The sequence below is a fragment of the Pyrgilauda ruficollis genome, unplaced genomic scaffold (genome assembly GCF_017590135.1).
Source record: "Pyrgilauda ruficollis isolate IOZ18807 unplaced genomic scaffold, ASM1759013v1 scaffold4, whole genome shotgun sequence".
Taxonomy (NCBI): Eukaryota; Metazoa; Chordata; class Aves; order Passeriformes; family Passeridae; genus Pyrgilauda; species Pyrgilauda ruficollis.
The window spans coordinates 6,559,612-6,580,189 of record NW_024525489.1 but is presented as its reverse complement, the minus strand read 5'-3'; the positions used below and the strand labels follow the sequence as shown (position 1 = coordinate 6,580,189).

At 38.8% G+C, this 20,578-nt stretch overlaps 1 protein-coding gene across 2 annotated transcripts in view; it reads left to right on the top strand.

Annotated features, from left to right (window-relative positions):
- The window catches only part of THADA (THADA armadillo repeat containing), a 154,371-nt gene that overhangs the window by 118,782 nt on the left and 15,011 nt on the right, over nt 1-20,578 (top strand). For both annotated transcript variants that reach the window (XM_041477307.1, XM_041477306.1), the window contains exons 34-36: nt 184-256; nt 2,106-2,250; nt 5,359-5,487. In XM_041477307.1, coding sequence (XP_041333241.1) covers nt 184-256; nt 2,106-2,250; nt 5,359-5,487 — 347 coding nt within the window. The remainder of the gene's footprint in view (nt 1-183; nt 257-2,105; nt 2,251-5,358; nt 5,488-20,578) is intronic.

The following is a 20,578-nucleotide window of genomic DNA, read 5'->3' as shown; positions in this document are numbered from 1 at the left end:
TTTGCATGTCAGCTGAGAACTTAGCTAACATCTAGATCTCTAATGTAAAAGCTTCAAGTGCTCAGTTTGAAAAATATCCATTGATGATCATCAGAAATAATTAAGAGCTGGCTGGTTTTCTTCTAGAGATGAAATGACAGAAATAGCTGGCTTTTTGATATGTCCTTTGCCTTTTTTTCTCAGCTCTGAAGGTCAAACCATAGCTCTCAAATTTGCCTCCAAATTGATTATCCACCTTTTGCAGAGCCATCAGCAGGTAAGGGAAATAGAGTTGGTTAACAGTTTTGTAATCCTGGAGTTTTTACTGATTGCAGTCATGTGTCTTCTTTCAGATCCAAGCCCTAAGCTTGTGTTTTCTTGTGTCCATTCATAATTTTTGACATTCATCATTATGTCTTCCTCTCTGAATACGCTGCCATGTTCTGAAATGACACAGCCATGAATATCATCTCAGTACATCCCTCTCAAAGTAATTTCAGGTTAAATACATGCATAAATATTTTTGATGGAGTAATTTCAGCCTCTGAGCTCATCCAAAACGGTCACTATAATGTAGAAAGGGAAATGCCTGTGGTGTTTAATCCTTGTTTGGAATCCAGCCCATTTACTGAAGTGCAGCTTTGTTGTGGTTTCTTGATTTTTGGAGAGCCCACAGGAGAGCACGTCGGGTGGGAAGGCACGAAGCTGAAGCAGTGGTTGAGTGCAGTTCCCAGCCAGCTCAGATTTCTTTTGATTTTAAATTGTCAGTCTGTGATGTCACATATGTATGTGTAGAGCAGTGCAAAAGCAGCTTTAGTGCTAGACGTTTTAAAAAATATTTTCAAATCCACTTAGTAGATATTTTAAAACAAACAAAACTCTCATGATCCATTTTAAAAGGAAGATTATTTTCCTTACAAAGCTATTATTTTTCATAGAATGAGCAGCAGAATGGTTTCTTACTATATGCTAATAACCATGTCTCATTATAAAAAATATAAAATCAGATTTGCACACAAGAATTGAGGAGCATGAATTATGATATTAAATCTTTTTAGTTAAAGGAAGGGCATAGTGTGAGTACTTAAAGTTAACAAAGTAGAATTAATGAAAAATGCTGTAAAAATCTTAAATAAAAATGCTGCAACAGCTTTCTCTAATAAGCATATAAATCATGGGTGATCTAAGATATACCTAGAGAGAGAGCTTTTGGCTTTGGGAAAGACCAGGTACATCAGATTTCCATCTAAAGTCTTTCTTTGAGCTTGCATTCAGTATTTACATCCGTGGAAGGGATTTTCTCTGAGGTAACAAGTTCTTAAGATGAGGTAAAAGTTAAGTTCTATCTTTCTACATACAGTCCATGTGTCTGCTTGAAATTTCAGTCATTCTAACATCTTGGGAGATTTTTATTTTTTGTTTTCACCTGTTATAGAATCTGTAGGACATGCTCTGGCTGTGTCCCTTTGTGAGTGCAGATACATGGCCCTGTACCAGGCAAAATGAGGCAGAGCATGACTGAGGTTTCATTAATTCCTCAGTTAATGACATGGGTTGAGAAGTGGTGAATGGCACATCCCCGAGGGTGATAAGCAGTGTCACAGGGTCTAGTTGGAGCCCTGTCACTAGTGGTGTCCCAAGGGTGAATACTGGGCCCAGTTTAACTTCATCAAGTTGTTTAACTTCATCAATGACTTGGGTGAAGGGGCAGGTGCCTCCTCAGCAAGTTCACTGACAGCACAAAGCTGGGAGCAGTGGATGGTACCCCAGAGGGCTCTGCAGCCCTTCAGAAGGCTGGAGGGATGGGCAGAGAGGAACACTCTGAAATTCAGCAACGGACCAGTGTATTTGTCCTTGGCTTACATGTGTGGAAGGACTGAGAACACAAAAATACGCTTTGACTTGTGTGGTAATTGGTGACTCTGCTGTGAAGGGACAGAGTCAAAGACTTGCCTGTGAATAGTGCTCTAACTAAAAGAAAATTTCCCAGCTTTTAAATGTTCATGTAGGTTTCACCACTTTGAAAAAACTGGGCATTTACTAATGAGCAGCATCCCTTAGGCAGGACATAGTTCAATGTGATGGTAAGAGGTACAGCATGCTTCTCACATGTTCTGTGCCTTCAGATTTCAGAAGAAGTCTTGAAAAAATGGGTTCAGCTGATAGTGTATTTTTGTGGAGATGAGCAAGAGACAGAGATGCTGTTAGCAGCTGCTGAAGTTCTTAAAAGTATAACATCGTTCCTTCTGAGCAGTGAGAAGCTTGTTCTTGGTAAGTAGCTCGAAACTAATTTTCTGGATCTTTTTTGATGAAATCCATTAGTACATGATTTCAAATGTATGTGTATGCATAGTCAAAACATACTTACAACAAACAGGGTTCTTTTGAAATTTTTAATAGGATTTCGCTACTAAACATATAGATTTATTTAAATTCTGGTAGAAAAAGCACACGTGCCCAGCCTCTGGCAATAACTCAACAGAAGGGGCACATGAGATGTTGTTACATCTCCAGGTCACTATACACTGGTGTACAGAATTACTGGCTTGCAATTGTTCTGTGGCTTGAATCTTTCTGTGAGCTGGACATAGTTTAGTTTAGATTAACACTGGGAATGCCACAAAGCTGTGCTGGCTCGATGTTGTAATGAAGGTCTTTGGTCTAGAAATGAGAGACACGATCTACTATAAGAATGATTGATCATTGAATCACATTATATCTCCAGGTATAAGGATTTTTGTGTGAAGTTAACATTAGACTGTTTCTTTAGAAAACAAAGAAAGAAGGAGAACAAAAAAAAACCTACATGGCCTTATTCAACAGTACATTAGTGACTCAGAGGCAAAGCTAAGTGAAACTGTTTGTTCTGGAGAATAGATGGTGATTTCTTTTAGCTTCCCCCCCTGCACCTTCGGTGAATAGAAAATGTGGGGATTTTGTGACTAAAGAGCCAGGAGATATGCAAGAGTAGGTAGTACTAGATGATAAAGAAATTCTTTTGCATCCTGAACAGGAGAGACAGTTTTAGATACTTTTAACTCCATGATATGTCATTCCAGTGCAGTTATGTAAATGTTTTTAGTTTAAGTAGATTCACTCCATCCATGTGGCCTGGATGCAAATATCTCTTGTACAAAAAGAACGGTATATTTCTTAATCTGTAGATAGTGGTTTTGGGAAAAATTAGCTATTATTTTGAGATGTACCTTTTAAGAGGTATTGGTAACATTCACCAGAGCTAAATCTATATGAGGTAGACATTGCACTATAAAGTGTTTATAGTATCAGCTCTGGAAATCTTAACCTTCACTATCTAGATTAAGCTCTTCATAATACAGACATCATTACCATTTTATGTCAAATGAAGACAGTGGAAGTATTGGAGTGAAAACCTCCCAAATGCTGTGCTACTCATCTGTTGTTATTTGGATGTGGTCCATAGATGATGGACAACAGTTTCCTCTTTGATCTTGTCAAAACAGTTGCTGATTTCCATGCTTTCTAGTCAGGCAGATGTGAAGGTCTGAAATAAAACATAGAGCAGTTTGTATCCTATGTAAAATCCTAACAAAACAAATGAAAACAGAAAGTAAACAAAAATAAATGCTCCCCAAACAGCCCAGAAAATAGAGCCCCAAGGCCTCAGTGGGCAAACCATCTGAATTAGCTCTTTGCTCTGAAAATTGGTCCAGGGGAAGAAAGATGCGGAGTTAACCCTTCATAGTACCTAGAATTGTCAATCTGGGGATCTTCACAACTGTGAAACTGTCAGTACTGCAGTGAGGAGTTCGGCAAATCAAGGGCATGGGCTGGTGATTAGTTGTAGTAATATAAACCCAGGATAATTCTCTTGAAGGGTTTGTGTGCATGTAAACAGCTGTGACTTCTGTGCCTTCTTCTGCATCAGCTTGTTTGACCACATATAGTAAAAAGTAGGAGTTAAAGGAAACTGTGGTTGTATGAGATGGAGTTGTAGTCAGTCCCAACAGCTTCCATTACTATGTTCCTAAGAGAAAGAGAGTGAATGCCAGTTTGTGTGTTCTGGGTGACCCCATCATCTCTTCATCAAGCTGCTTGAGGGTTCAGAAAAGGTCTTTATGCAAATTCCCTTTGTAAACTTCCACTGCTTCTGGAGATACAATAGAAACTTGTTTAGGTAGGAAATCTGAATATTGAATCTCTAGAGGAATAATTATTCTGCCCTAGCTTTACCAGTATAATATTATTGAGTGTGTCATGCTAGGGAAAAAAAGCAACTTCTTTATGAAGTAATTATACTTCATGCTATTGCCACATAGGGAAGTTACAGGTAATACAGGAATGCTTCTTCTGCCTGTGTAGTAAAGCCTAGAGCAATTTACTTTGGCCAAGCTGTGAAATACAGCTATGTATTTGTCTGGCTAGCCTTGTGATACAAATCTCTGACAAACCTGCTGAAAACATGGCAGAAAAAACCAGCAATGAAACGCAACTTTTGTGTTGTCTGTGGTCACCAGAAAGTAATATCTCACAGCTGGCTCCATCTTAAAGCTTTAATGAGGATGTTCAACAAGACCTGAAAAGTGAGCTGAAAAGTACCCCAGCAAACCTAGGAGTACAGACTTGAGCTAGTGTGACCTGAGCTAGTCTTGCATGGTGTGGCAGCAGTAAGTGGCACGAGGGTCTGCAAGGGAAGCATGGCTTGTGAGGTGTGGATTGCCACTGGGGTGGTGTATGCTGTCTGCCTGCTTGGGCATTAGCAGGTCAGCACCTCCCTCTTGGCACTTCTCTCGGGTTAGTTCTAGCTGTGTAATCACGCCATGGATTGAACTTGTTTCCAACAGAGTGTGGGTGTAAGGCTGGCAGGGCATGCTGGTGAGTGCTGGGGACAGATGGATGTGGGAAAAGGAGGTGACAGGTAGATCCCTGGAAGGTGTGGTCAGTTGCTGTTTCCAGCAGGGAATGGCACTTTTGTTTAGCACTACTGGCAGTATCTGAGGAAAGCTTTGTTTGGCAGCCTCTGCTCCCGGCAGATGCAGCAGCAAATCCATGATCAGCGTGTTGATCAGTGATCAATCTCCAACCGCAGAATTTTTGAAGTTGCCGAACAGGAATTCTGCACTCCTAGAAGTTGTAGAAAATGGAGAGCACACATGACTAAAGTTGAACCCTGACAGAGAGGCCTATTCTCTTATCTGTTGCCCACTGTTTAAACCAAGCTGAGTCTGCCACCTAGATAAGGTTCACAGAAAAATACTTTGGTTGTATTGCTAGTCTATTTCTTGGTGGTTTGCCAATGCCTTTTGATGTCTTGTGTTTAGGTGTGGAAACAGAGCTTTCTAACTTCTTTGAATGCATTTAAGAAATAGAACTCTAATTTTTCTCCACAAATAAATATAGGACTGTCTGATACCCTGGGTCTGTGGAAATGTGTGATTCTACTGCTGCAGAATGAAGACTTGGTGGTAAGGGATGCTGCTGCTGAAGTGATACAAGTGGCACAGTTGGAAAAAAAGAGCAATGAAGGAGGTATGTTAACATTACTTTTAGATATTATTAAATGTTTTGGAGGCAAAAGTATTTCTCTTCTCATCACAAGTTTCTTGCTAACTGTAAGGTGCTTCATCCATCTCCTAGAATTATGTACCCTAAAAGATAATAGCAAATTTGATGCCCATCATGCTTTATTATTTTGCTTTTACTGTTCTTGGTTTAATTTGCATATGATTACATGGAGATGTAAAAAAGACAATGGCAGGACTCAGCTTTATGGTTCGTGCTGTGGTGAGTCAATATTCACATAATTTCAGTTTGAAAGTTCTTTAATACCAGCTCTGGTCTAATAATGCAGTGCAAGACACTCCTTGAATCCCTGTTGTTATAAGAGCCTAATCACAGATAGGAATCTGGGAAGCAGTATTCAACTCATTGATTCATTATTAGACCTTGAAATCCATTTAGATCCAGATCAGCAAAGACAATTCACAGCATACCCACAATGTGCATTTAAGGATGTGGGCCTTTTGTCTGCTTGCCCTAATTTACTCAACCCTGTTAATTTTAAAATACCCACAAAACTTGAGTAGGCTTAACTAATTAGCGTGCTTCACTTTGAGAGTCTTTGCTGACACATTCTTCCATGTGTTGGGAATAAATCAGAGTTTACTACCAAGCTCATCACTCTCTGGTGGTCCCTGGTCTGTGCTACTCAGTAATGCTTGTACCAACTTGTCTGCAATCAGTTCAAATTAGTCAGCCCTCTCCATGTGAACTTCTGCTAGGTTGGAGATAAAGCAGCTCTGTGGTTTTAAAAACAATAAGAAAAGGCAGTAAAATTATGTTTGCCACTGTTGTAGATAGAAGTAGCCAGGAATCTGGTCATGTGGCAAGTATGGTTTTGAGCCAGCACTGTTCACTGTTCATAGCACAGAGCTATGAGGTAGAAGAAGGTAAAAGGAGGGATATGGCATGGACAGCTTTCATTTTCCTGTTAAATGCCACAGGTCTGACAGTTTCTCTAGTCCCAGCTACAGCTCTCTTGAGTGTCAAGGGGCTCTGTGTGCATGTGCCTCAGGTCCCCAGTGCTGGCTTTTGGGGCATCCTCAAGTGTCTCAAGATGGTACTTTCTTTGGGAATAAAACAGTGCTGAGTTGTCTCTCTGACTCCTGTATCTCCTTCCTTCTTCCCTGTTGTATCCTGGTGCCAAGGGGATATTTTCCTGTAACTGGATGAGAGCTCTGTCCTCTGTCTCCTAATTAATACTTAGTTCACCTCAGTGTTTGTTCTTATAGCTTACCACTTTGTAAAGCTGAAGTGACCATAATTGAAGATAACATAATAATTGTTTTTTATTTGCTGTGTTCCTAATTAGGATAGGGACCCCACTCTCCAGACTTCTGTTAACTCCTTAGTTACACTTAGCTGTGCCTTCCTGTTTGTTCATTTAAACTTCTTGCAATGAAATGAATGTCTGTCTTCTGTGACTAGAAAAGAATGCTGCATTTGAAAAGAGATAATTCCGTTTCCTTTCATGTCCATTTTTCATCATTGGTGTTCCTGCCTGTGATCTTTTTTCCCCACTAAACTCTTTTCACTTGTTGTGATTTGCTTTCTAGCTTTTGGGGGTACAATTTTGCCCGTGTAGTTTTTATTTATAACCAGATTAAAATAAGCTCATCTTTGTATGTTATTTGTTTGCTTTCATTTACCCCTTTCTTTTCATGTTCATGTGAGAGTATGCAATATGTTTGTGTCTGTGGTTTAGACATTTCATGGATCACCAGACCTCTCTGTCGTGGGAATTTTTAAATTACATTCAAATATCTGCTTATTTTTTTCAAGATTTCATACCATGACAGTCTGATTTTTCATCACAGCACTGACTTTAAGATAACTGAACCCATAGACTGAAATTCATAGAAGCTGTGAAACAGCTTTCTTTAAAATTCTTACTTTATAACGAATTACTGGATATGGTAAATTAACTGACTTTCCATTTCCATTATACAATGATAAATTAGTATTGTGGCCCAGTAGTTTTGTCATGAGATCAGAAAGATGACTTGAGATCAGAAATAGGAATGAATGTTTAGAAACCTGTTTTCATACATTCTGTAATTGTTCCACTTTTATGTCATTACCATTACCACTAGCTACAAGGAGAGAGTAAAGAGACAATTATAGTTTCAGCTTCATTTGTGCATCAAGTGTTGTGTCCTAGTAGCCATTATATTTCCAGAAATACTGCACTGTAGGAATAGGTTATGGTGTGTTTCTTCTTTTACTGCTGCTGATTTGCCATACAGAGAGGAGGAATGCTGTTCACAAAATACAAGCTCTGGACTTGCCAGAAATTTTGGTGCTAGCATCTTCATATTCACTCCTCACAAAATCCTCTTTTCTCATTGTGTACACAGCATGTAAGGGAGGAGTAGCCTATAGCTGCCTGCAGAAGAACTGCATTTATTGTCAGCTTAGGGAATCAATGTCATAAGTGCTTCATTTATACTGGGATCCAGAAGAATCAGTGATTATAGCCTGGCAACTGCTCCTGCTCATCCTGTGTGATGCAAGCTGGCATCTTGTTTTCATGTGGAAGAGTAGAGTAAGAAAAGTTATGTACTTGTGTGTTACAGTCAGACCAAGGCTGAATTAGCATCCTGTTCAGCAGAGTAAGGTGAAGTTGGACTGTTGTTAACAGTAGCAAAGTTATTTGCATAGGCTGTTCACAGAGTTTTTGTAGCATGGTTCTCCTTTACATGTGTGCTGCTGAATAATAGCAGAAATGTGTAGCAGTATGATAGTGTGAAATAATAGGTATTTTCATGTCATTTATATATGGTGAAACTGGAAGCAAATGATCCTGTCTATTATAGTGTGCTTTCACTTCCAGTGAAAGCTCCTGTCTTGTGTAATTCTTTGAAGTGCTACATGAGCTCCTGGAGGAGAATATGAACTTGGTTTCTTGTGGTTTCCTTGTGGCTTTTGGTGAGGGCAAAACCCCCAATCTCCTCAGGTAATTAATCCATGCAGCTTCAGATCACTCAAATCACGAAAGCAGTAACCTTGTGGAGTCAGAAATGTATGGTAACACATGTGATACAAGAACCCTGTGGAAACTGGGGCTGCAGTTTTGTTTGGAAGGAGCAAAGCTCAAAAGACCAAATGCTGATCCACCACAGACTCCTATCCTCACTCTACCCTACTATTTGCCCCGAAGCAAAACCCTACAAGCCCAACTGTTTTCTTATAGAAGGCAAGGACTTCTACTGTTACCAGTAAAGTTCACTGTTAAAATTTATTTTATTCATACAGAGAGGCTTGTTTTGTGTTTTTAGTATGTGCAAAAGCTCATATTTAGTAGGGAAAGTTACTGGGATTGGATGGTGGCAGTTATCTTCTGAGCAGAGCAGGTCAAACAGAATTCCTTCTCACCAGAAAGGAGAAAAGCTTCTGTTTTCCTTGCTAAAAATACCAATTTAGCAGGTAGTTAAGGTTTCCCTAATAAGTGGAACAATATAATCCCCATCTGTAACTCAAGGTATTGTGTGTACACTTTGTTGTTGTTTCCTCATGCATTGAGGTGTAAACCTCTGGCGGATTGTTTTATTCCTTTTAGTATGAGGGAGGGTACAGGAAGTATTGTATTCAGTGTAAAGGTAGAATAGTTGCTTTGAAATCTAATTAAATTAGTGACCCATGGCTGTGTAAAGTCTAGACCTATTCACAGCAGCATTTTTTTATACAAGAGAGTTACTCCTTACAAGAAAGATGATTTAAGTTGGGGAAAGAAGAGTGCTTTTTCCCTTCTGGTGATCGCTTTGCTAAATATCCTCGAAAATGCAAGTATCTGTGTTAGAACAAAAACTGTATTTATTGGTGTAATTTTCCTCTATTACTTTTTTTTTTTTAATCTAGAGAAGAATTATGTGAAGTAAAGTTATGAGCTTGTCAGTATTAGAGAAGTTTGAATAAGCTATTTTCCTACCATTATAGCCAAGCCAATAAAATTCTATAAAATTCTGTATTTAAAAAAACACCTTTAGTCAGCTTAACCTTTATGTTGGTAAATTATCAAATTAACCTTAAATGATTTTAAGGGCATTTTTAGTGTCATCAGCATTAGCACCAATTTAGCTGATTTTTAAAATTGAGCGGAATTGAGCTTAGATGAGCAATTAGATTTGCAAACTTGAGGAAATCTTTTGAAAGTGCCTGAGTGATTTAGCAGCTTAAATACTCTTTTGGAATATAATTGAGGACTTCAGGGACTTTTTGCTACTTTTGTTGTGAAACAGCAGTTTTGTACAGAGATGAGCAAGTTAGCTCCTGGGCTCAGCTGTGTGGCTGCAGCAGAGCTTGTGCAGCCCAGGGCAGGTAAACAGCCCACTCTGAACACCACCTTCACTGGGTGCAGTGGGAGCACCTTTGAAAATCAGTCTAATCTTGTTACATCTCCTAAGTTTTTGAGTAATTCTGAGCATGATGTAGTCAGTTTTAATCCAGTGGCTAAAATTTCAGATATATTACCTCAGTTCCTTTGGTTCCATTTCACATGCTTAAGAAATAAGCAATAGCTGATACTCCTGTGCCAGGAGTTTCTGAGCAAAAGGCAAAGTTCTCTTTTCTTCTCTTGATGGTTGCTCCCTTCTTAATAGATTGTACTTTTTATCTGCGGGGAAAATAATCAGTGAAAGTGACAAGTGTCCTGCTTTTTTGATTCACCAGCAAGGAAAAATTAATTTATTAGCTGGCTGGTTTAAAGACGGTGACTGCACCTTATGAACTGACTTCCCACCATCCTTTTGGGAAGGGAATGGCACTGCAGATCAGATTGAGTTAAGATTCCTGTGGAAGTCTTCACTGCTGGTTGTTGACTGTTTTAGGGGCCCACACTACTTCAGGTTTATCTTACTGTTTCAGGCATGTAGGAGCATTTCAGCAACTTTTATTTTGTTTATTGGCCAGCGAGTATAAATGTGTGTAAAGGGAGAAGTTAAAATGTGCTGCTTGAGGTGGTGGTGTGGGAAGAAAAAACATCATTGAATTAGATTGAAGCACTAAAACATTTTCAAGGTGTCTCTGAATTCTCTTCTAGACTTAGAAGGACTTTAGAACTTTAGACTGGGTAGAACCTTTCTCCATGAACTATGCTGTCACGTCAGCATGGAGAAGAGCAGAGCTGCTTGTTGCTTGCACCTCAGTTTTCTTTTTCACACATCATTAGTGTAAAAGTCAAGGCAAATTCAAACCAAACTTCTTCATGAACCTAGAGAAGGTGTGGCTGTCATGATTGTGAGTGGAAGAAGGTTTGTGTGTGGGGTTTTTTTGGCACAGTGATGGTGTAAATAAGCCCTAGCAGAGGTAGGGGAAGCTAAAGGATGATCAGACTTACTATATTAACATTCGAAAGAAACAAGGGGAGAAGAAATCCTCCTCAGATTTATGTTTCTTGTTCCTGTCCTCTAAAAATCTTCCTTGCTGAACCTAAGGCTGTGCAAAAGGTTTCATACCTATGTGCCCTAAGAAGATCTAGTAAATCACTTGAGGAAGAGATAAGAGATAAGAAGTCTGTGTGATGTTAATGCAGCACAATGGTCTGGCAGTCATCATCAACACCACAGGTGATATCAGCAAATCATGGGTGAATGGCACAATCCCAAAACTTGTGCCCCAAATGTCCTTTATAGCTAGTCTATGAAGCATTTCAGGACAAGTGGCTCAGATTTCATCTACTCCAGTTGCTAATGAAACAGCTATGAGTAAGTGCTGGGAAAACCAAAAATGCTAAATGGACCTTGGTAGTGTTTAAATGCTAAAAATACCATTAACATTGGTGGTGTTTAGCTGCACAATAAAAGCATCCTACATACTGCGTGGGAAACAGTAAAGAAAGATATTTTACTTTATTCATGTATAATAATTTATTATTTATATAATAAATACATAAAATATATAAACCTATATATATAAATAATATATAAATCTTTATAATTTATTATTTATTTCCATTGCCTCATTTGCTTGTTGGCATTGGAAGCTGTGTTCAAACTATTGATTAAAGTAAGTGCTAACTTTGTCCATAGCAAAAGGGGCTTTTCTTGCTCATGTTTATCGTTGGATAAATGCATTAAATAGATTTCTTAAAGCTTTAGTTCATGAGCATGTCACGTTAACCCGCTCTCCCCAGACCTGTTCACCTGCCAAGTGTGAAGTCCGTGCTGTGGGATTGGAGATGGGAAAATAACTGGGGGTTAGAACCTGTGCCCCACTGCTGTGTGCAGCATGCATGCTTTAAATCACTGTGTCTCTCTCAATGAAATATAAAGAAGAGATGCCAGCAAACTGTTCAGAACTCTCCTTTTCGTGTGATTGATGTGTTCATCCTTTTGCCAGACTAGGGGATAGATTAGCCACCTTTTGCTCTACTTCCGTGCTGTAGGTGTAGCCTTCCAGTGAGGCAAGTGGGAGGACTGTGGTGAATAAAACAAATGTCAGGTTGCTCTGATCCTGGACAAAGATTAGTGTGTAGAGTTCTACTTTTCTCATGCACTAGGTGACTTGCCCTGATGTTCTGGTTAGGCTAATGGGCCTCTGAGGCCCCAGACAGCTCCTTTAGTTGTGGCTCTTAAAACCAGTTCTGGCAGCTGCCTGGCTTTGAGGAATAAGTGGTAATTGCCCAAACATAAACTAAGGAATTGCATGCATGCAAGCTGCTTTGAGGATGCATTAACTGGCAAGATCATAGGTGATGAAATTTCCTTTGCTTGATTGAAGTCAAACTTGTGCATTTTCTTCTCTCTTCTGACATTTGGTTTTCCTCTGTTTAGAGGTTTGATGAACGGGTTACAAAAAGCACGAAGTCAGAACCTGGCTGTAGAAAGAGCTTGCTCCCAATGCTGCCTGGAGCTCTTCCACTAGCCAGCCTGAGAGTGGAGTGGTTGGTAGTGCTGTGGGTGGGTGGCTACAGCTGCACGCAGAAGACTGAACACTTCCATTCCAGACACGTGACTTGCTGTGGTACAGCTGCTGTGGTGTGGAAAGTTAACAGCTTCCCTTAAATGGATGAATTTCAGGTCCTTGCTAATGCCATGGGTAGGTAAAAACAGCGTTTTGGAAAGACCATTTAAAATGCATTTGTTGCCTTCCATGATTTTTAAGCTGCTTTGAGAATTGCTTATAATTTTGGAACCTGTTGGTGAGAAAAATCTCCCAGACAGATCTTGTGATATGCCACAGGTTCTTGGGCACAGTCCAGAAGTTCTCACAGTGTTGTCTGGGTTACTAATGGAAAACTGCTAATCATATTAGCCAAAATATGTTTATGTTCCCTGTACTGGGGACAATTGGAAAGAAGGTTAATGAATTTTTTTTTTCTGGAACCAGCTCAAGGATTTCTTCCACTTTGTGAGTATTCTTGATAACTGCATTCTGGTAACTAGATGTGCCACTCACTAAACAGAATTTCTAAGCCTGCTTTGAAAGAGGAGCCTTTTGAGCTGAATGTTAGGATTTAAATGGAGGCATTTATCCAAATGGCCTTTAAGCAGTAGAAAGCAGAATAGACAAGACCCATCCAGGCAGAAGAGAATATGAAAAAGATGCAATCCAGTCAAAAGCAGAAAAAAAATCATAGCAAAGCAGAGCTGCTCCTGTTGCAGAATGATTTTCTACAATTTTAGGTTTAGGTTTTCTACAATTTTAGGTTTTCAGAAGATTGTGTGTGGAATCTTTGTGATACTCTGTTACAAGGAATACATCTTGAGGCCTCAGTGGAGAGATGTAAAGCAGTGGCAGCAGTTTGCAATGTTCTATTCAAACACAGTGTAGGACTTTGTACTGAGACACTGTAAGGTGATGACATCTCTTCAGTTCCATTAGATAAGGCCTGTTGAGGACAGGGGGAAGGTCACACAGCTGTGTGTGTATTCTGGGAATGCTCTGACATGGGCCCTGGCAAAGGAGGCAGTGGGTGCTGCCTGGAATGACCAGAACACTGTGCAGGGTGAAGTGCACCACATGTTACTGAAGAGTAGTGTAATCCATGAAAGAGAACATCACTGATAGACACCCTTAAGCTGTCTGTAATTATAGGATCATAAGTAGATAGAGTTCAAACAGAAAAAAAGACAGCATTCTCCTTAAAATGTTCAGTGTTGAACCTTCTGCTTAAGGGACCCTGACTGACTGCATCATTTTATCCTTTCCAAGCTTTTAATGGTCAACACTTTTAATGCACCTGCATGGAGAAGGATTTATGTGGAGAGACAAATATGTAATGATGACCATTTAAATCATGAAAAACTAAATAAATGGCAAATACCTTTGCTGTTTGGTGACTACTTGATGACTATGGTGTCCTCATATTTAAGAAGTTTCTTCCAGAGAGCAAAATGACACGTGGTAGAGATTATGAAACACTTACTGTGGCTAGAAGCTGTAATTTGGGGTTTTTTTACATCTTCTGTAGTAATTCTAAGAAGGTAACAATTACATGTCAGTTGTAAGGATGAAAGAATTGAGGTCTAGGAGTGTAAATGAATTAATCTGGCCTTTCTGCTAGAATAAATTCAGGGCTGTTTCAGGAGCAGATTTGACTTGTAGCCTGGTTGCATAACATTTTTATGCTAATAGGTATATTTTGTGTCTTTGTAATAGTATTTATGTTATGTGTGACATTCTACTTTTGCATCCTTAAAATATCTCCTGTTGTTACGAAGACTTTTGGAAGACCTGATTGGAAAGTAATTAGGTCTTAAAATTGCATTTGTAGTATAGTCTCTTCCTGTTTTAATGATGACTCTTGAATAATGTTTAACTGTTTTCCTTAGATACAGAGGAAGAGTTGGCTGAAAATATGACTTAAATATTTTTGTTCAGAAAACTCTTTGGTGATTACTTTTGGGCTCAGGGACCCATCACAGAATTTGCTGACTGCCTTTTTTTTTTTTTTTCTCCTTCCCATTTCGAGTGTAGGGAAGGCTGCTTGTTATCCACAGCCTGTCTCCTAAACTTGGGAGTCTTGAAGCCAGAGTGAATACACTGGCTGCAGTTCTGTATGAAACTTCCTAAGGTTATGAAGCCAGGTTTCCTGAAAGGTGTAAATGTGTTGTTCCTGTTAGCTTAACAGGTGTGTGCCCTTTTGAAATAAGCAAAATAGCACCATCTACTATCATCTTCTGCTTTGAAAGCATTTCGCTTTATTTCTGAGAGAGATCTGCGGTATTTTAGTCTAAAAAAAATTGCTTTGATTTTACTCCTGATTAATTATAGAAGAAGTAAGTCTTAATTATCTTAATTGAAAAAGTAATTTTGCAAAATAGGCCAGTAAACTGTGCAACATCAGCCTCTGCAGAAGTAAACAAAAATTGAAGGACTGATCATATTCTTTTGAATAAAGCTATTTTGTGCTTTCTCTAAACAAGCTGGAAGTGCAGAAGACTCAGTGCTTTGGAGCAAATGTACTCTGCTCCACAAGAGCTTGACAGATTGTCAGGGAAGGCCAGGGGAAAAGAAATTGTACTATTCACCCTACATTGGCTAGTTTTTACGGCTTGGCCAGGAAGAGTTGTAGGGGTTTGCTGTTTTGGTTTCTTGTTTGCTTTTTGTAGCTGGCATTCTGCATTGCTAATTGTGGGCATGCTAATAATCAAGCAAAATGTTAAGCTCTTCAATCATATCTAGACTTGTGAAATATTATTTTAACAGATTTATTTAGAGATGTAATTGATGTTCTGTGATTGATGAAATTTGCAACAGCTGGCCTGTAGTCTCTATGGCATTTTGCTACTGTATTCAGCTTGTTACACTAAGGTTCAGATGTTTTATTTGAATAAATTTACTTCAATTTTATTAGTTAAAAATACTGAAATGAAATACTTGCACTTACAAGGTTGTAGCTTGTCCTTTATCTGTAAAAATGAAGTCTGGGCACAAATTGTGCCCAGATAACAAATAACATGCAAATTGTGTGTTTCTGTTATTGCCCAAATAACACACAAATTGTGTTATTTTGCTGACCAGTTGCTGCAGTTCTTTTATTAATACTGCTTCTTCTGTTTCACTGGTACTATGAAAGGATAAAGATGTCCCAATCAGTTTCTTTTTGAAAAACAATGGCTACCGGAGTAATTTTTTATACAGGACAGGTACTATTAAAAAGTAATTTTTAAAGCTAGATTATACTGAAAGTAGGCAAGCAACAATAGAAGTCTTGTTACTTCAAGAAGAATTGTTCATTGGTTAGCAATTGAGAAAAGGGAATAAAGAAGAATACTGGAGGAATTAAGGGGAGTTGCGTACAAATTAAAAGAAAATAATTTCATTTTAAATGGAGCTCACTTTCTCAGAGCATCCAGGTAGAGGTTAGTCATAGTTAGAAACTGGGATATGGAAGTTGGAGGTAGCTTTTTGATCCTTTGTTACCTGGCACAGGTGAAAGCTGGAACAAATAGTGTGCTGTTCTGACTGGGAGTGCACAAAAAAGCTTTGGTTATCCATAGCCTGTGACCGCCCCACTCCTTCTCAGATTGCTTAAGATGCAGGAGTCCAAATGGATATGGACCAGCATCTCTGATATTTTTGGGATCCTGCATGTTAACTTCCCACACAGTGCAGTTGAGTACTGCATGCTAGAAGTTCTGAAGGGAAGGACTTGGGAGAGTCCTGGGCAGGCACATCCATACACACATGGAGTTCCTTATAAAGGCTGAGCTGGAATGCCCAGCAGATCCCAGAGGTATTTCACCAAGAATGAGGAGATGATGCATTCCTGCAAGCAGATTTTTTGCACACAGAATTTCATTTGTGTGTTTGTGGGTGGGAGTGAGGTAGTGGATATAAATACCTTTGCAAACTAACCTAAACCACCACCTTGTTTTCACATAAGTCAGCGCTCGAAATTTTTAATGACCAAGATAATTCCTACCTGTGACGGAGTCAAAGCGGCACCTTAGAATGAAAGTTGGTTTTATTATATTACTGATTTCCTGTGCCACAGCCTTCCCACTGATTTGATTACTTTAATTCCTGGTGTGTTGGTGGAGGGGAGGTGGGGGGAAGCAGTTGTGGGACACCATGGACTCTTACTTCAAAACCTGAGATGTGTAAAATTCAATGTCTCTTTTTTTTTTCCTATAATCAGTTCCAAATGAGCACTTACAAGGAGAACTCGGAACTGGCTTAGTTGAGCAAATTGATTTCTCATGCTTGAGAAAGTAAAGTTAAACATTCTTGGGAAGCCTAGAAATGTAAATTTGGAGAACTAGACTTTTTATAAAGGGCTTTTGATTTATTAGATTAAGAGCAAGACTGTTGAAACCACCTTGAGGAGCAGAATTATTTATGGCAGCTGTTACAGTACCAGTGTAATGCCACTTTCGCATGTTTTTAATTTGGTTCCTTCACATGGTCTGTACTGTGTTAATGATCACCTTGTCATGCTGCCAGTGGAAAACAGTTTTATAAATAATTCCCACTGGTAAGATGAAAGTGTTAACAGAAATACTTCAGTGAAGGTCTTGATTAACTTATACACTTGGCTTGATCACAGTGAAGCTTAGACTTACAATATCTTGTTACCAGAACTAGTAAAACCCATTCATTTTTTCATGTACTGTGTTAATTACCCTTTTACTTTCCCTCATGGGCAGACACACAGAGGCTGATTTCATGTTTGTGCTGAAGACCACAGTTACACTTTCAGACTTCTTGCTGTACTTAAAAGTTCCTACCCAAACAAACCTAACCTTCCCTAATTCCAGAATCCATGTATTATAATAGTAGACCTTCAAGACTATAGATTCTTGCATTTAGGTGCTCTGTTTAACCTACCTTTACTATAAACAGCTGAAGAAAGGTCTTTTAAATTTTTTGTATTTTCTCATACGTACTGAAAGCTTGCTGTCATACGTACATGCGTTAAGAAGCACAACTAAAAACGGAATTTCCAGAATATCTTTCTTCTTTAATTCAGATTCCCCAAATGTAAATATTCCATCAATTGCCATTTTGCAATAGAGAATACTAACATACCACCTCTGAGAAACATCAGGAAAACAGGCATGTGCCACGTTCTCTGAAGCTTAACAGCAATAGGATCATATAACCTGTGTTAATGAAGAAAATCTTTATTTTAGAAAAGATGTTTGCAATACTCATTTCCATCCCCTAAAGCAAACTCCTTGGGGGTTGGACTAGATGATCTCCAGAGGCCCCTTCCAGCCGTGAGGATTCTGTGAAAACAATGTGTGTTGGGTAGGTCAGTTTAATTAGGCAAGATCATACTCAGGTGGACAGTAGTCTTTAAGGGTATATACCAAAATACAGATTATTTGATACTTTGGAGTCAGTGACCTCATGCTCCCCTAAAGCAAGGTAAGCACAGATCTTGGAGTTCAAATACAGTGGGTGTAGGGAGAAGCCTAGGGATAAAATGATCTCAAGGGTGAAGTAGTACTTACATACACACAAACGGAATTATTTTAGGCTGGTCTGTAGAACTCAATAGTGGTTTCATTTCAGATTCATAGGAGTAGAGGCAATACAGGCAGCCTTTGTTTTTTAGCTGCCTTTTTTTGCAATGTGTTTTGGTTTTTAGCATGGTCATCTGTGTGCCGCTGTGAAAGGTTGTCACAGGGTAGAGGTAAATTCTCCAAATTAGGGGTTTTACTTGATTCTCACAATTTGTGATTAAGGCTCACCTAGTGCCATGGCAAGGTTAAGTAGAATGTGGCCTTTGCTGAAGGAAACTCATTTGAAATATAGAGATGGAAAAATAAGATGTTAAAGACAGAAAAAGTCTATAGATTAAAGATGCATGTTTCAGTTACAGTGTGGACTGTAACTTCAAATGGCATTACCAAGTAAAAAAAAAAGTAAAAAGTTCCTTGGGCAGTGAAGTGAAGGAAGCTTACATTTGGTGGTTTTTTTAATGGATTTGTTTTGCAGGTAAGTGGATTTTCTCATGTCTGATGATTCAAGTTTCATCCTTTCAATAGGCATGACTGCAGTAGGGTCTCCTTTCTTTGCCCAGTTGGCTATTTCATAGAAATAAAACTTAATGTTTCATATTCCTGTATCCTTTTTTGTCAAACTGGATTGAAACTGGCTCACAAGTTATAGTGGGAAACACATACACAGAAGTTTGCCTCCTGATTTCCTTACTTTGTTTAAAAATGGGGAAAAAATCCCTTTGATGTTGTTTATTCTTTCAGCTTGCCAGTCTGATTGAATAAAATATACTAGAGCTGTTATTTTTTTCTGTGCACTGAGTGCTTCCTTCCTCTCTACCTGCACTCATATTTCATTCTCCATGGTTCTTTCACTTTTTCAACATATCTTGAATTGACCTCTGTAAACTTACAGCCTTCTGCTTTTCTGTCTCATTTGTCTCTTTGTAATTTGCTTTGTAAATTTTATTGTTTGAACTGAATATTTTTTAAGCAGCGTTGATGGGCTGTTGTTATTAGGGCTGCCTAACACTTCTCATTATAAAATTCTGGTTTTCAACTACTTGTGTCAATCCTTACTAGTTGGTACTGAGATTTTTCTATACTGTATTTTTTGCAAACTTTAATTATTTGAGTTTTGTTACTGTAAACATGATTCTACATATGAAATTAGGAGGAAATACTATATTCAGGCTGTGAAAAAAATTGAAGGCCTTTTCTTTGAGTACTGTTACATATGTATGCTTTGGATATGCATTTTTGGTAAAATATGTACAAATTTGACTGAGAAATAGTACTATAAAATGCTATAGATTTCATATATATATATATATATATATATACACACACATACACACACACTTAATAGAGATTGAAAGGAGCCTAAAAGATTTTTGTGTTCACAAAGCAGCTTAAATGTTTGCTCCTGAAATGCTTACCTGCATCCCGAGCAGGGCTACTGAGGATGCTCAATGCCAGGAACACTGCCTCAGGATTGTGCAGCTGTGGCTATAGGTAGCTCTGGTCCAGACTGTGTTTAGTTACTTGAAATGATGATGGTATAGATTACTTTTTCTTTTTGGAACTTGGCAAATTATACACATATGTTGCCATCTTCCTCCTCCAGCCTTTCCCCACACCAAGAATATTTGGAAGATTGCAAGGTCAGGTATCCAAATGTTAGGAAATTCAACTACTACCTCAGCTGAAAATTGAATGTGATAAAGAGAGTAAGACCAGGATCACAAGAAGAGACATGCCAAAGCTATTTAATTTTGCCCTTGTGATTTTGCATTCTGTCCCTGCCTCTCCCAGAGAGCTGTTTTGTGCAGGTAAGCAAGTCATTCCAAGCAGAGTTTGGAAAGGAGGTCACCATGCGGAATGCTTAGCTGGGTACCTTGCAGGCATGATTTGCAGGAGTTCAGAGCACACACAGCTGAAGCCAGAGGGAAGTGCATTTTGAATATTAAAGCATTATGGGGTGCTGACTCCTCAGTGAAACAAGTCATAATGTCTCAGATCAGACATCTGAAACCAGTCAAGATTTTTTAATCTTCATGACTGTCTGCTCTTCCTGCAGAATAGATAGTGCCATTCCTTCTTTCCTTGCACATGGTTATAAGTGATTTATGAAGCATTCCATATCACGATGAATGACTGAGAGCCCCAGGTTACTTAGCCATTCTGTCTTCCATGCCTATTTAGAATATTTTGGAGTATTTTGAATAAGAAAGGTTCAAAGCCATGTATTAAGTGTGTAGAGAATAGAAAGAGATTTCTTCCCTGTGGTGGGGAAGTCCCTGGTGTTGCATAGTTCATGTCTGCATTACTATGTGAGACACAAATGCTTTCAATTTTTGTCTTGTGCAGGGAGCACTTCCATTTAGCACACTGGGGAGAGCTCTCAGCACTTAGTTCCTTCTCAGTTTAAGAGGTATAAACCAATTCCTCAAGGAACTTTGAAGGAAATGGAAAAGATAAATGTAAAATCTGTATTAGACAAATATGTTGGTATCTGTGTTGAAGATTTTCTGTTGAAGAACTCTGGTTACTGACTGAATATTACTTATCAGTCAAAGAATTTGTGTATATATTTACACTTTATGCAAAACTAAGCAGCTCCTGCTCCTTACGTAAATTTACTTGGTCAAAGTCCTTGAAGTAACTCATAC